The sequence below is a fragment of the Sinocyclocheilus rhinocerous genome, unplaced genomic scaffold, assembly GCF_001515625.1.
Source record: "Sinocyclocheilus rhinocerous isolate Xijiao unplaced genomic scaffold, SAMN03320098_v1.1 scaffold320, whole genome shotgun sequence".
NCBI classification, from domain to species: Eukaryota; Metazoa; Chordata; class Actinopteri; order Cypriniformes; family Cyprinidae; genus Sinocyclocheilus; species Sinocyclocheilus rhinocerous.
Window position 1 is genome coordinate 843,157 of NW_015638606.1, and position 13,567 is coordinate 856,723.

Here is a 13,567-nt window from a genome sequence, read left to right on the forward strand (position 1 = left end):
GCAGATGGGTGCCCCTCTTTACTTGAAAAGAGAGACAAACGAGAACGGAGCTTTTTCATTGGAAAACGCTCGCAATGCACGCAGATTGCCCCCTCGAGGACATCGCGTGCGTGCTCTTCGCCCAAACAAATAATGCATAGATCGTGTGTGTCATCAGATTTTAAACAACGTCAACACGGATGCACATATCCTAAAATGCTTTGCTAGTGCTCGCCATAAAGAGATAAATAGAGATCGCTCTTAACACAGAAATGCATGCTTCAAACAAAACAGTCAATGAAGACGAAGAAGAGAATGATGTATGCTCCCGGCGCCTATTTATACTATAGTCGCACCGGTAGTGACGTCATGGCTGTCGCCGGCCAACAAGTTGGTGTTTTTTCAATGTATGCTTCAGACACGGGTCACGACGAGGCGTTCCCCATAGCGACCCCTAGAGGACGCAGTTCGAAGTTCCCATGAAAGGGAACGTTACACGGTAACATTTTATATGACCTTTTCATCATTTTGGTTTTGACAGCCCCAGCCCTCATTCATAACGAAGCCATTTTAGGTAAAAATTCCTTTACTGAACCAATTTGTTAATAAACTGATGTCTATATTAATACCTGACATTTGCCATCCTCCTTTTAGGTGACTTCTGGGCAAAACAAACAGTTGGACAGAGTCATAGAGGCTTTAGGAAAAGTCCGATATGAAGGTGAGTCATTATCAGATTGCATGATATTTTTTGGGGACTGAGTTGCTTATTTTTGATTAGTTTATCTATTCAACATGTTTTGCATTCTGCATTGTGGTTCCATATTACCCAATGTGATCAAAAGGGAACAGCTGTGAAATTGAAGATTTTAGACTGACTGACATCATCCCTCAAGCCAATAAACTGAACTACTATAGGTACTCGGGTTCCTTGACCACACCAGGCTGTGACCAGGCCGTTGTGTGGACGGTCTTCCAACAGAGTCTGCCCATAAGCAAAAATCAGGTACAGAGAGACTTTTTCTTTTACGCATAAACCAGACTGAGATCAAGATGTTAGTCAACACTGATTACAAACACCAGTATCTGAATTTAGAATTAAAGCAAGACACTATAGGCAACATCATTTTTCTTTAAGAATTTAAGTGTTTAATTTACATGTTATTTTATTACATTTTAACTATTTGTTTCAATTCCAATACATACCTTTAAAGCTTGTTTTCTCAAAATGAGTCTTATATCAAAATTATTTATAACTTATATCAAACTTTCCTATTCCTATCTATATTCGTAGGATTTTTACACAGATGTTTGTTCATACATCAGTCGTTTGATTTATATAACATTTATTCCTAAAAACACGGTGATTTTTTTTTTCTTGCAGTATTTTCTGGTTTATGGTCTGTTAAAAAGAGATATCCAAAATCCCCTCTGTAAAACCTTTACCACTGTTTATGTCAACAAAATGAAACAAGAATTTTGCACCTGGCTTTATCCAATGTGCAAATGAGTGCATATTTAATTAGATAATGGATAATTTGCATATTTAAACATAACATTTCAGAAAACTTGTAAAACAAAATTATCTTGATGTACTGTGATTAATCAACTATGAAAAGTATTGTGATTTCTATATGTGATTTCTATATGATTATGGAAAGGCAGATTTTAATTCACACGCAATGATCCTTTTGGCCATCTTTCTTTTCTTGCTTTAGCTGATGTCAGTGGATAAACAGCTGTTATTCGGAACAGAAAAACCAATGACTGGAATATTCCGTCCTGTGCAGAATCTGAATGGACGAGTTGTGTACACATCAGTGCCAGCTCACAGTCTGTGTGTCCTGCCCAATCTAATCACCCTGTTTCTGTGCCTCTTTTGTGTTTTTGGACAACAAAGGTGTTTTCATTGAATGGTAGAGAATGCTCTTTTAACACAGGATGTTCTGTATCGAACTTCCAGAAACAAAGTATAGCTAATCAATCTTCTGAGCACTGAACTGAAGGTACTGGGATGGATCTCTGTGCTAAAGCGGTGAAACTTGACAATGGAGAAAAGATTTCTTAGTTATTTTCTGTGTTCACAACTATTAATTGTCTCACTGGTACCTCTTTTCATGTCTTGGGATATTTTCCTTCAGTTGTGGCAGCTTTATCTGGCTTTGATTATTTCAGGATTCCCATCTGTTTTCCATTACTTTTTTTGGTTGTTCATGATTACTGTATTTAAAATATTTTAAAATCTTATATATATATATATATATATATATATATATATATTGCTGGGAAGGACTTCCATTTATATTTATATGTACCAATAATTATACTTGTATATAAAAGTCTTCAAAAATACAAAATAGCTTGAGATTTGAATGTGGCTCATTTGAAGCTTTCTGATCCTCCATTAAGATTGTCTCACTATGTACATTTCATTGACTTTTCCATTACTTACGACCTTTTAGAAAATTTTCATGATTTCCCAGGCCTGCGAATGCCAATTTTTACTGTTGTTTAATGTTTAATGTTCTTATGTTTCTCCTGTAATTCATATGGCTATGATTTGATTATTAAACTTGATACAAACATGTAAAACAAATTGTGTACATACGCAGGGCATGTACATAATGTATCCAAAGATGTTAATAAAAGTTCAAATGAAGTGACTACACAAATTCTTCATTTAATTGCAATTATATTTAATTGTAAATATTATTTGTCATATAAAGATTTCATTTTCATTTTGAACCAATGGAAGTTTATATGTAATATGCAGGCATAACATGCCAAATTCATCTTTGCAAGAGTACCTACTACTGACCCTTGCAGATATGAGACTATGGTTTCTGTTTTTGTGCCTGTAACCAGGTTCTGAAGTGCTCAATCTGAGATGTGACGCTACTCCTAGCCGTGCCACCAGGGGCGCTGTACTGTTCAACACTTCTGTTGTAGTCCCACACTGAAGAAACGTCCTTGTCAAACAAAGGGCTGGAGATAAAGAAAAAACAAATCAATAAAAAAAATCCAAATAAAAACATTTCAGATACTGTTAGATGTACTTTTAGTTTGAATGTGACTGCCGACCTGACAGTTTGAAGGTCCTCTACAGTGATTTGGGACAGATGGATGTTCTTAGATTCAGCAATATAAACGGCTTTCCCAGCACAACTGTGGGCTTCTCTGAAAGGCATCTTTGATATATATGTATATATATCAGATTTCATTCAGCTCTACTGACATGCGGAATCGTAAAACTGTAAGTTGATGGATTGATGGACTTACTCCCTTTCTGACCAGATGGTAGGCAAGATCAGTGGCCAGCATATCTGGGCTGAGGGCCCCTTCCATCGCTGGTTGGTTGACCTGAGGAATGGAAAAGTACCAGTGCCTAAGATCTACTGCTCAACAATGAATAAAAAAGGAAATGAAACAACAACCATTTTTTATACCGCTCACATTTTAGACTGACAATGGATTACGACATACTCAAACACTTCTGCATCTCATTCAGCATTTCACCTACTTACTATTTACCTGAAGTAAGAGTTTTGTTTTTGATTGCCATTGTTCATGACAAAACAACATTTTTTTCTAACCCGTCTCTCACCTTTAGAGTTGAAATGACGCCTGTTGCCACCTGCAGCACAGCGTGTACTGTATCATACCAGATGGTAGGCAAGATCAGTGGCCAGCATATCTGGGCTGAGGGCCCCTTCCATCGCTGGTTGGTTGACCTGAGGAATGGAAAAGTACCAGTGCCTAAGATCTACTGCTCAACAATGAATAAAAAAGGAAATGAAACAACAACAATTCTTTATACTGCTCACATTTTAGACTGACAAAGGATTACGACATGCTCAAACACGTCTGCATCTCATTCAGCATTTCCCCTACTTACTGTTTAACTGAAGTAACAGTTTTTTTTTTTTTATTGTCATTGTCCATGACAAAACAACATTAACTTGTGTTATAACCCGCCTCTCACCTTTAGAGTTGAAATGACGCCTGTCGCCACCTGCAGCACAGCGTGTACTGTATCATATGTGTCGAACATGGCCTCCTTATCCTCCTGCAGTGACAAAACATATATTCAGAAAATGTTTTAAAATAAAATGATCATATTTTGGCTGTCATGGACATACCTGTAGGTCTTTGTTGTATGTGCTGGGTAAGCCCTTAAGAGTCATCAGAAACCCTGCACACTGTATAACAATGAAATTTAAATTAGATAAAAGTATATAAAATATTTGTATTTTAATATTATAATATTACTATTATTTTAAATATTTGTAATATTATTTTCTTATAATTAAATTAGGTATGCACTGATATGAAAATTCTGGTCAATAAGCCAACGATTAATTTCATGTTATGGTGATATTAAAATATTATTATTCAAATATTACACTATTTGTCTGTTAAGTATGCTACTTTTTTTATTTATTAAATAATATTTAAAATACTGATAAGAAAATTCTGGCCAATAAGGCAAAAAATGTTTTTATGTTATGTCCGATAACTAATAAATGGGTGATATTAAAATATTATACTATTTTGTCACTTAACTATACTAATTTATATAAATTTTATTAAATAATTATGTTTAATATTATAATATTTGTAATATTGTTATTATATCAAATCTTTTAAATAAAGCTGATAATTATTTAAATGTTATTGCCGATAACCGATAAATAGTCTATAGTAAAATATTATACTATTTTGTCTAAATAAATTAAAAATAAAATATTAAAAAGTACATTTAGGCATCATAACATTAAGCACACTCTGAAAAATTAATAATTACTTTGGATTTGCTAAAAGTGATATTTAACAGCATTATTAAATTATTCATGTTTTCAAAGATTAACTTTAAGTGAGAGTTGGATGACTGAGGGTAATCTAAATTTAAAAAGAGGAGAAAAAAACATGCACTATTAAATATTCATTATTCGATAACTGATAACTGATAACTGATAAGGTACCATTACTGTATATTGTGCATCCCTATTCAAAGATTAACTTTAAGTGAGAGTTGGATGACTGAGGGTAATCTAAATTTAAAAAGAGGAGAAAAAAACATGCACTATTAAATATTCATTATTCGATAACTGATAACTGATAAGGTACCATTACTGTATATTGTGCATCCCTAAATGAATAGCAACTAAACTGACAGCCCTAGTACTAATTATTAAATTTCCCATAGACTGATCTTAATCATAAGACTAGCATTGGTGTCTCGGGTTGGTTTCATTAGTCAGTGCTGTATCTTACTCTGCCAAACACTCGTCCTGCTTTGCTGCGGATGAGCTCCAGGCTGTCTGCGTTCTTCTTCTGAGGCATTAAACTGCTCCCAGTGCTGCTCTTGCAAACACAAACACAACAGCTCTGATTAACTACACACACTAGGCACACATACAAAGCAGAAATGGCTCGAATCCCTCAGTACACATCAGCCAGCTCGTGTTCACAGTATATGTATGCCACTGTGTTGAGTATCATCCACCAATTAAGACAACACACTGAATCCTGCACTCCATGGCAGATAGTTTTTCTGAACATGATAATGTTGTTAATAAATAGGCAATAATTATTTCTGAGTGAACAATTACTATTTAACTAAGGTCAGTACCGGCTGTGCAGCAACCAGTTTGTGGTTAATAAAGATAAATCAGTTCATGTTAACAGGCCGAACATTTCACAGGCCATAAAGAATTATAGTATTGGGAAGAAAATTGATTTGCTCTAACAATGGAGAATTTGTGATGGCGTGAGCAGGTACATGTGCACTCACTGAGATTTCTTGGCAACTGTACCATAAAAGTCATTGAATTATTTAATGTGCAACTCTGCCTAAAGCTCAAGTTAGCAACTCCTTCAGTTTCATGATGGAATTGCGCATACGTGACAGGTGGGGTGAAAATAATGCAGAACATGGTAGTAATGTAAGGAAAATACTGTACTGTTAACCCAAGGGCTTCAAATGAATGATTTCTGTCTGCTTTGACATTATGACGTATTTTGGGGCAAGACACGTTCTTGATTTTGAAACACTCTTATGCTCACCAAGGCTTCATTTATTTCATTAGAAATACAGTAAAACAGTAATATTGTGAAATATTATTAGAACTTAAAATAACTGTTTTCTATGTTAATATATTTAAAAATGTATATTATTCCTGTGATGGCAAAGCAGAATTTTTAGCAGCCATTACTCCAGTCTTCAGTGTCACATGATCCTTCAGAAATCATTTTGGATGACTGAGGGTAATCTAAATTTAAAAAGAGGAGAAAAAAACATGCACTATTAAATATTCATTATTCGATAACTGATAACTGATAACTGATAAGGTACCATTACTGTATATTGTGCATCCCTAAATGAATAGCAACTAAACTGACAGCCCTAGTACTAATTATTAAATTTCCCATAGACTGATCTTAATCATAAGACTAGCATTGGTGTCTCGGGTTGGTTTCATTAGTCAGTGCTGTATCTTACTCTGCCAAACACTCGTCCTGCTTTGCTGCGGATGAGCTCCAGGCTGTCTGCGTTCTTCTTCTGAGGCATTAAACTGCTCCCAGTGCTGCTCTTGCAAACACAAACACAACAGCTCTGATTAACTACACACACTAGGCACACATACAAAGCAGAAATGGCTCGAATCCCTCAGTACACATCAGCCAGCTCGTGTTCACAGTATATGTATGCCACTGTGTTGAGTATCATCCACCAAATAAGACAACACACTGAATCCTGCACTCCATGGCAGATAGTTTTTCTGAACATGATAATGTTGTTAATAAATAGGCAATAATTATTTCTGAGTGAACAATTACTATTTAACTAAGGTCAGTACCGGCTGTGCAGCAACCAGTTTGTGGTTAATAAAGATAAATCAGTTCATGTTAACAGGCCGAACATTTCACAGGCCATAAAGAATTATAGTATTGGGAAGAAAATTGATTTGCTCTAACAATGGAGAATTTGTGATGGCGTGAGCAGGTACATGTGCACTCACTGAGATTTCTTGGCAACTGTACCATAAAAGTCATTGAATTATTTAATGTGCAACTCTGCCTAAAGCTCAAGTTAGCAACTCCTTCAGTTTCATGATGGAATTGCGCATACGTGACAGGTGGGGTGAAAATAATGCAGAACATGGTAGTAATGTAAGGAAAATACTGTACTGTTAACCCAAGGGCTTCAAATGAATGATTTCTGTCTGCTTTGACATTATGACGTATTTTGGGGCAAGACACGTTCTTGATTTTGAAACACTCTTATGCTCACCAAGGCTTCATTTATTTCATTAGAAATACAGTAAAACAGTAATATTGTGAAATATTATTAGAACTTAAAATAACTGTTTTCTATGTTAATATATTTAAAAATGTATATTATTCCTGTGATGGCAAAGCAGAATTTTTAGCAGCCATTACTCCAGTCTTCAGTGTCCCATGATCCTCCAGAAATCATTCTAATGTGCTGATTTGCTGTTCAAGAAACATTTCTTATTATTATCAATGAGGAAAACAGTTGTGCAGGTTAATATTTTTGTGGAAATCGTTCAATGATTCAGTTTTTTCAGGATTCTTTGATGAATTTTATTTTTGTGCTTTTTGCATTTATTAACAAGTAGAGCAGTGACAGGAATGGGATTGGAACAAGACACAGGTCAGACCTACAGCTTTTATATGTCAAGGGCATATGCACAGCCACAGAAAATTTGAATGATTTGTTTTTAAATTGTGTTTTCAAGATTGACCACTGCTGTCACTTCCCATTATAAATCATGTGCTGTCCTCACCTGTATGCATCAGTCAGAGTAATGAAGGAGAACTCCTTTGTACTGTATAAAATCAGATCCTCTGCCATCTTGCTGAGGTGTGTGAGACACATTGATGCCCAGAAGAGAAACTCAGCTGTCCAAAAATATACACAAACACATTCAGTTAAACACACTATTCACCCAAATAATTTGATCATTTACTTTCCCTCATGTTGTTCTAAATCTGTATGACTTTCTTTATTCTGTGGAATATAAATGAAGATATTGTGAACAATGTTGGTAACCAAACAGTTTTGGTGACCACTGACTTTCATTTAATGGACCAAAATTTTTCGAATGATCTTCTTTTGTGTTCCACAGAAGAATGAAAGTCATACAGGTTTGGAACAAATTGAGGGTGAGTAAATGACGACAGAATTGTCATCAGAATTTTTGTATGAATCATCCCTTTAATTACAAGGGATACTGATGACCTGTAAAGTTTGCAGCATGATTATACATACCAACGAAATCTCTTTGTCCGGTAGCATCCATGCTGTTAATGCTGATACTATCAAATTTTAGTTCTGGGGAGTGAAAAAAACTGAATCAGATTTTAAAAAAAAGAAATTTAAATAGCTGACCAGTTTGACCTATATACACAAACATATATCATAGGAACACACTTCATGAATCATTACTTATATGGGAAAACAAATGTCATCAACCTTGGCGAAGAAGTTCTCTGTCAATGTTGAAGGGATTCCCAGCAATGGCTCCACTGCAAGGCAAATAAATATATATCATATATCAATGTATCTCAAAAATAAAAGTGTGTGCAGTACTGTTCAAACGTTTAGGGTCAGTAAGACTTTTTCTGTAAACTTAAAACTATTATTTAGTCATGATGCATTAAAAAAGGACAGTAAAGGCATCTATAATGATAAATTACCAAAGATTTGTATTTCAAATGCTGTTCTTTTGAACCTTATATTATTAAATAGTCAAGAAAAAATGTATCACAGCTTCCACACATATATATTGCAGTAGTGTTTTTAACATTGAAAATAATAAGAAATGTTTATTGAGCACCAAATCAGCATACTACAATGATTTCTGAAGGACTATGTGACACTGAAGACTGGAGTAATGATGCTGAAAATTCAACTTGGCCATCACAGGAATAAATTGCATTTTAAAATATATTCAAATACAAAATAGTTACTTTAAATTGTAATAATATTTTAAAATATTACTGTTTTTACTGTATTTCTGATTAAATAAATTCAACCTTAATAAGCATAAGAGAATTATTTTAAAAACATTTCAGTATTGCATATACACAAAACTAACCTTCCAAGGGGCATCACGTTAACATGTTTCCTGATGTCCTCCAGCCGTTCAACATCTCTGCTTAGTGCCACTGCATGACTGCGAGAAACGATGAACACTGATCAGTTATGACCAGACGTATGTATCAGCAAGTCCATATATACAAGATCACAACACTTAACACTGTGAACACTTAACAATTTACTGTTGCCTCACCTCGAGAAAAATATAATTAAGATAGAATTCTACTAAAATGCACCTGAGAATCCAGTGACTCCATCTGATTGGCTGGGCCCTCTGCATGTGAGTGTATCCAGGGCACAGGATTTCAATCTCTCTGGATGGACAATGGAAAATAGTTTGGGATGTGCGTGTTTGGTAATTGTACATTAGTAAGATGATGTGAACATAGTGAGCATTCTTACACTGCAGCCCTTTCCACCATAGTGCTGATGAGCGGCAAAGCTAGTTCTTTCAGAGTGTTAATAGCGTCCCGTAGCCAGAGCCGCGTATCTGTTGCAACCTATCCAACAAATGGAAAGAGTTTGGTCAAAAGCCTGTATGCCTGTAAATATCATGTGACAAATTAAATTGAATTAAATTTAAACCTGATCATTTCTGCTCCTGCCTGTGTGAAGCTTTCCAGCTGGATCACCAATAAATTCCTTTAAAAGAAGACATGAACATTGACTGAATTTAGCTTCCTGTAATATTATTTTCATTATTCAGAATTATAATCTACTACACCACATGGTGAATTGATAAAATATCTTCTTATTCAATAAATAATTCAGTGTTTTCTTTTGACCTTCAGTCTGCGTTCATTGGCTGTGTGAATATCCTCGTCTCCTGGTTTGATCTTGAACTCGCCTTTTGACCATTCATCAAAAACCTGATAAAAGATATTTTTAAATACCTCAGTTATTCATAATTTGTGACAATAAATTAAAATGTCTGATAACTCTTTTCGCAATATTTACAGCCATATTGGGGAGACCGGTGTTAGTTGCCACTAGAGCTATTTCTCAGGAGCTCACCATTATTATAGTTAACTAAAACTAAAATCAAACTAAAACTTGAAATAAAATAAACTTAACTTAAATTAAATAAAAACACTTACGTAACCTCAGTTCCCTGAGATAAGGGAAACTCCTGTTTACTCTGATACTGAAGTCTAATTTGATCACGTTCGTGTAGCTGCACGAACCAATGGCGCTTCAACCCGCCAAAAGGGGTGGTGCTGACTGCTATATATGTCAGCTCTGGGTGCCATTTCGTCAGAATCTTTTGACTGAAGCAACAGTCATCGATTCACGTGCAGCTTTATAGCATGGCAGCCTACGCAACGCTTGTTCCCTTATCTCAGGGAACCGAGGTTACGCAAGTAACCGGAGCGTTCCCTTTCGAACAGTCTCTCCCGTTGCGTTATGGGGACCCAATCGCGTCGTGCCATAAGCAAGTGCAGAACGAAGCTACTTTGCGAGTGTAACATGAGCTAATAATGAGACCCAAGCCACTTAGGCCAATCGTGGGCCAGGGCATCTCGCTGCTTCGAAAAATAAATTGGGCAGTGAAAGTTGTCTTCTGACGCGAAGAGGTCCACCTTTGCCTTCCCGAAGACAGACCAGATTGTTTGAACCATTTGGGGATGTAGTCTCCATCCTCCTGGAGCTACATTGCCCCTGGACAGCATGTCTGCTCCCTGGTTTAGTCTGCCTGCCACATGAACTGCACTCAGCAAGAGGAGTTTGCCCTGTGCCCTGACCAAAGTGCTGTGGGGAGAGTGAAGCACACAGGATTTTCAATCAAGCCTGGTCGCTAAGCCTGTGACTTCACTGTTTCTTCCTCCGAAGCAGCTGGGAGGGGAGAAACGTTAGAGCGGGAGGGGCGAGGGCGAAGCAGGGCGAGACTCATGGTCTCACAGTGAGAGCAGTCTGTCTCAGAGAGCGCAGCCTCAGCATGGGCGTGGCCCAGGCAAGCGACGCACCCAAATCTGAAGCTGTCAGTAATATGGAATCATCGGTGACAGCATTGTCCTCTGATCCACCTAAAAAGATCACACCGCTCGTTGTAGACGAGGGGTGCTGATCCTCTAGTGTAAAACACCTGTGCCGGTGTGAGATCACTCAAGCCCGATTGCTCAGTCCCATGACTCCACTGTGTCTTCTCTGAGCTAGCTGAAAGGGGAGAAAAGGGAGAGTGGGGCTGCCTTCATTGAAGAAGGCGATCTGCGAGCTGCGAGCGGAGAAGAGACTCATGCTCTCAGAAAGCATTCCGTTCGGGTGAGTGCAGTCTCTGCCCAGACAGGCAACGCATTCACCGTGCCCATCTGCATCATGCAGGGGTCCCTGCATGAGCCACACTCACAGTGCGGCATTTGCAACAACATCGCCAGGAAATTTGCTTTAATAGATGCCGTATAGCTGCAGGGGAAGGCTTCTAGTGATCTTCCACTGCTGGGGCTTCTTCTTAAGGTGGTGAGCAGCAGGCTGCGCTTCTTGCTTCTTGCTTCGGCTTCTTGTCCAGCGAGGAAATGACCTTCGCCACTGAAGGAGAAAAATTCTGACGAAATGGCGCTCAGAGCTGACTTACATAGCAGTCGATTCCACCCCTTTTGGTGGCTTGAAGCGCCATTGGTTCGTGCAGCTACACGAGTGTGATCAAATCAGGCTTCAGTTTCAGAGTAGGAGTTTCCCCATAGCACAACGGGAGAGACCGTTTGAAAGGGAACTCTTTATTACAGCTAGTTGCGAAGGCAACATTTTCATTTAGTCTAACTTGATACTAAAATGGTACTAAAACAACTAAAACTGAAATAAAAACTATATAGACATATATATATATATATATATATATACAAAACAACAAAATTACTAAACTTCAATTAAAATTCAAACAAAATATAAAAAAATTATAATCTAAATATTTAGAAAAACTATATTATCATTTCAATGATTATAAAATAACACTGCAGTAGCTACAGTATATAAAGGTTTTATATTAATAGTCCAATAACACAAATTAGTGTTTTCTCTAGCAGATGTTTGTTGGTTTCAAATGCTGTCTTAAAGTTGAATTATTAGAATAATTACAAAGAATAATACAATATAGAATAAATTTTGTGAATTTTATACTCAAAGCTAAAATTCCAAAATAATCATATTTTTAATAGCTGTTGTTTTTTTGTTGTTTTTTTTAAGTTGAAAGTGTCAATTTCAAATATAGATTACATTTTTTTATTGGGATAAGTTGTCGTATTATGTTTTTTACTTTTTTGTACAATACATTAAACTATTTGTTGAGTTAATATCTTTGTACATTACCTTTTACATTTCTGCTGACCATGTTTGCATGGTCAATGTTTGGTGAATGAACTGTATCTTTTTTCTTGATCAATAACTGTGGAAATTAAATATTCAAAATGTGACAACTAGCCCCAGTCTCATCTATTTGGCCAGTTGTATATGTTGACAGAATGCCATGTTGAATGGCAGTAGCTTCAGAGAAGTTTACAATAGGCACCATCAGCATTGTCACATGGCTATTGTTTTGTGCACATGGAGGTGTCTGTGTCCTGGCATATTTTTGTCTGTGATGTATTAAGCTTTGGTGTTAAAGGGGGAATGGACTATGGAACAGTATCCTGGTACATATTTACAAAGCAGCATCATAGTTCAAGGGTAAACAAATTAATTTTAATGAGAAAGATGACACTGTAAAAGAACACACATATAACCTGGATGCTATCAGACGGGTTTATGAGTCAGGTAATGTGGTAAATAATATAATCACCTTGTCAAGTCCTGTAAGAATCTGTTCCATCTCGTTTTGCGTGACCAGGCCTGCTTTCTGTAAAGCTTTGACATATGCTTTACTCCCCTTAATATCAGCCTCCCACATGCGCTGGTCGTACGCGATTGACGCGTTGAACTTTTCCATTATAGGGTCGGTGTTTCCCACAAAGCGACCACCCCATAGTTTATTTCCCTGTTTAACACAAAATAATAAACATAAACATAAACATTACGGTAAATCATCGCTCGTGGTTTCTGACAGGTTTGGAAAGCCTGTGACACACACAAAAACACACTAAATCAGACTGACTTTTTATGAGCGATAAAATTAGCGATCTTTACCTCTGAACTTGCCATTGTAACAGTCTCAAGCAGTCTTTATGTGCGAAGAGCAAACCGAAAACTAAAGGTCATTAAAACAGAAACAGGAAATGTCGGACAATTAAAGGACAAATCAGTGCCGTATGTTTTCACCGATTCATGAGAATGAATTACCGTAAGAAGCTGTTCATTCAATAGACTGTGACCTGCATTTCTTCCTCGTTTATTTTGGGGAAGCGAAAGCCCCGCCTATAATATGTTAATTTGGTGCTCGCGAACCAACCAAAATCTAAAGCGCCATTTTTTGGGCGCTGTCCTTCATTTTAGAGAACAAATCCTGTATCGAACCGCCTCCCTAAAGACAGAATA

At 36.7% G+C, this 13,567-nt stretch overlaps 2 protein-coding genes across 4 annotated transcripts in view; one reads left to right on the plus strand and one right to left on the minus strand.

Annotated features, from left to right (window-relative positions):
- LOC107749941 (carbonic anhydrase 4-like) overlaps positions 1–2,169 on the plus strand; it is a 24,782-nt gene extending 22,613 nt beyond the window's left edge. Inside the window, exons 7-9 of the mRNA XM_016565191.1 lie at positions 634–700; positions 825–985; positions 1,698–2,169. Of these exons, the coding sequence (XP_016420677.1) occupies positions 634–700; positions 825–985; positions 1,698–1,892 (423 nt within the window). The 3' untranslated portion in view covers positions 1,893–2,169. The remainder of the gene's footprint in view (positions 1–633; positions 701–824; positions 986–1,697) is intronic.
- Positions 2,170–2,752: 583 nt separating this feature from the next.
- asl (argininosuccinate lyase) lies at positions 2,753–13,509 on the minus strand. 3 transcript variants are annotated; one of them, XM_016565162.1, is made up of 17 exons: positions 13,373–13,509; positions 13,220–13,280; positions 12,876–13,070; positions 9,892–9,975; positions 9,692–9,748; positions 9,509–9,606; positions 9,343–9,420; positions 9,105–9,182; positions 8,480–8,532; positions 8,276–8,338; positions 7,791–7,905; positions 6,482–6,566; positions 4,119–4,178; positions 3,962–4,045; positions 3,259–3,339; positions 3,061–3,167; positions 2,753–2,964 (listed from the first exon to the last, which is right to left on the minus strand). In XM_016565162.1, exons 2-17 carry the CDS (start codon positions 13,232–13,234, stop codon positions 2,814–2,816), a joined length of 1,404 nt encoding a protein of 467 aa, XP_016420648.1. In that variant the 5' UTR covers positions 13,235–13,280; positions 13,373–13,509; the 3' UTR covers positions 2,753–2,813. The 3 variants fall into 3 exon arrangements, with proteins under 3 accessions (XP_016420648.1, XP_016420645.1, XP_016420646.1); XM_016565159.1 differs by lacking the exons at positions 2,753–2,964; positions 3,061–3,167; positions 3,259–3,339 and adding an exon at positions 3,631–3,710; XM_016565160.1 differs by lacking the exons at positions 2,753–2,964; positions 3,061–3,167; positions 3,259–3,339; positions 13,373–13,509 and adding an exon at positions 3,631–3,710 and having other exon boundaries at positions 13,220–13,366.
- Between the last annotated feature and the right edge of the window lie 58 nt (positions 13,510–13,567).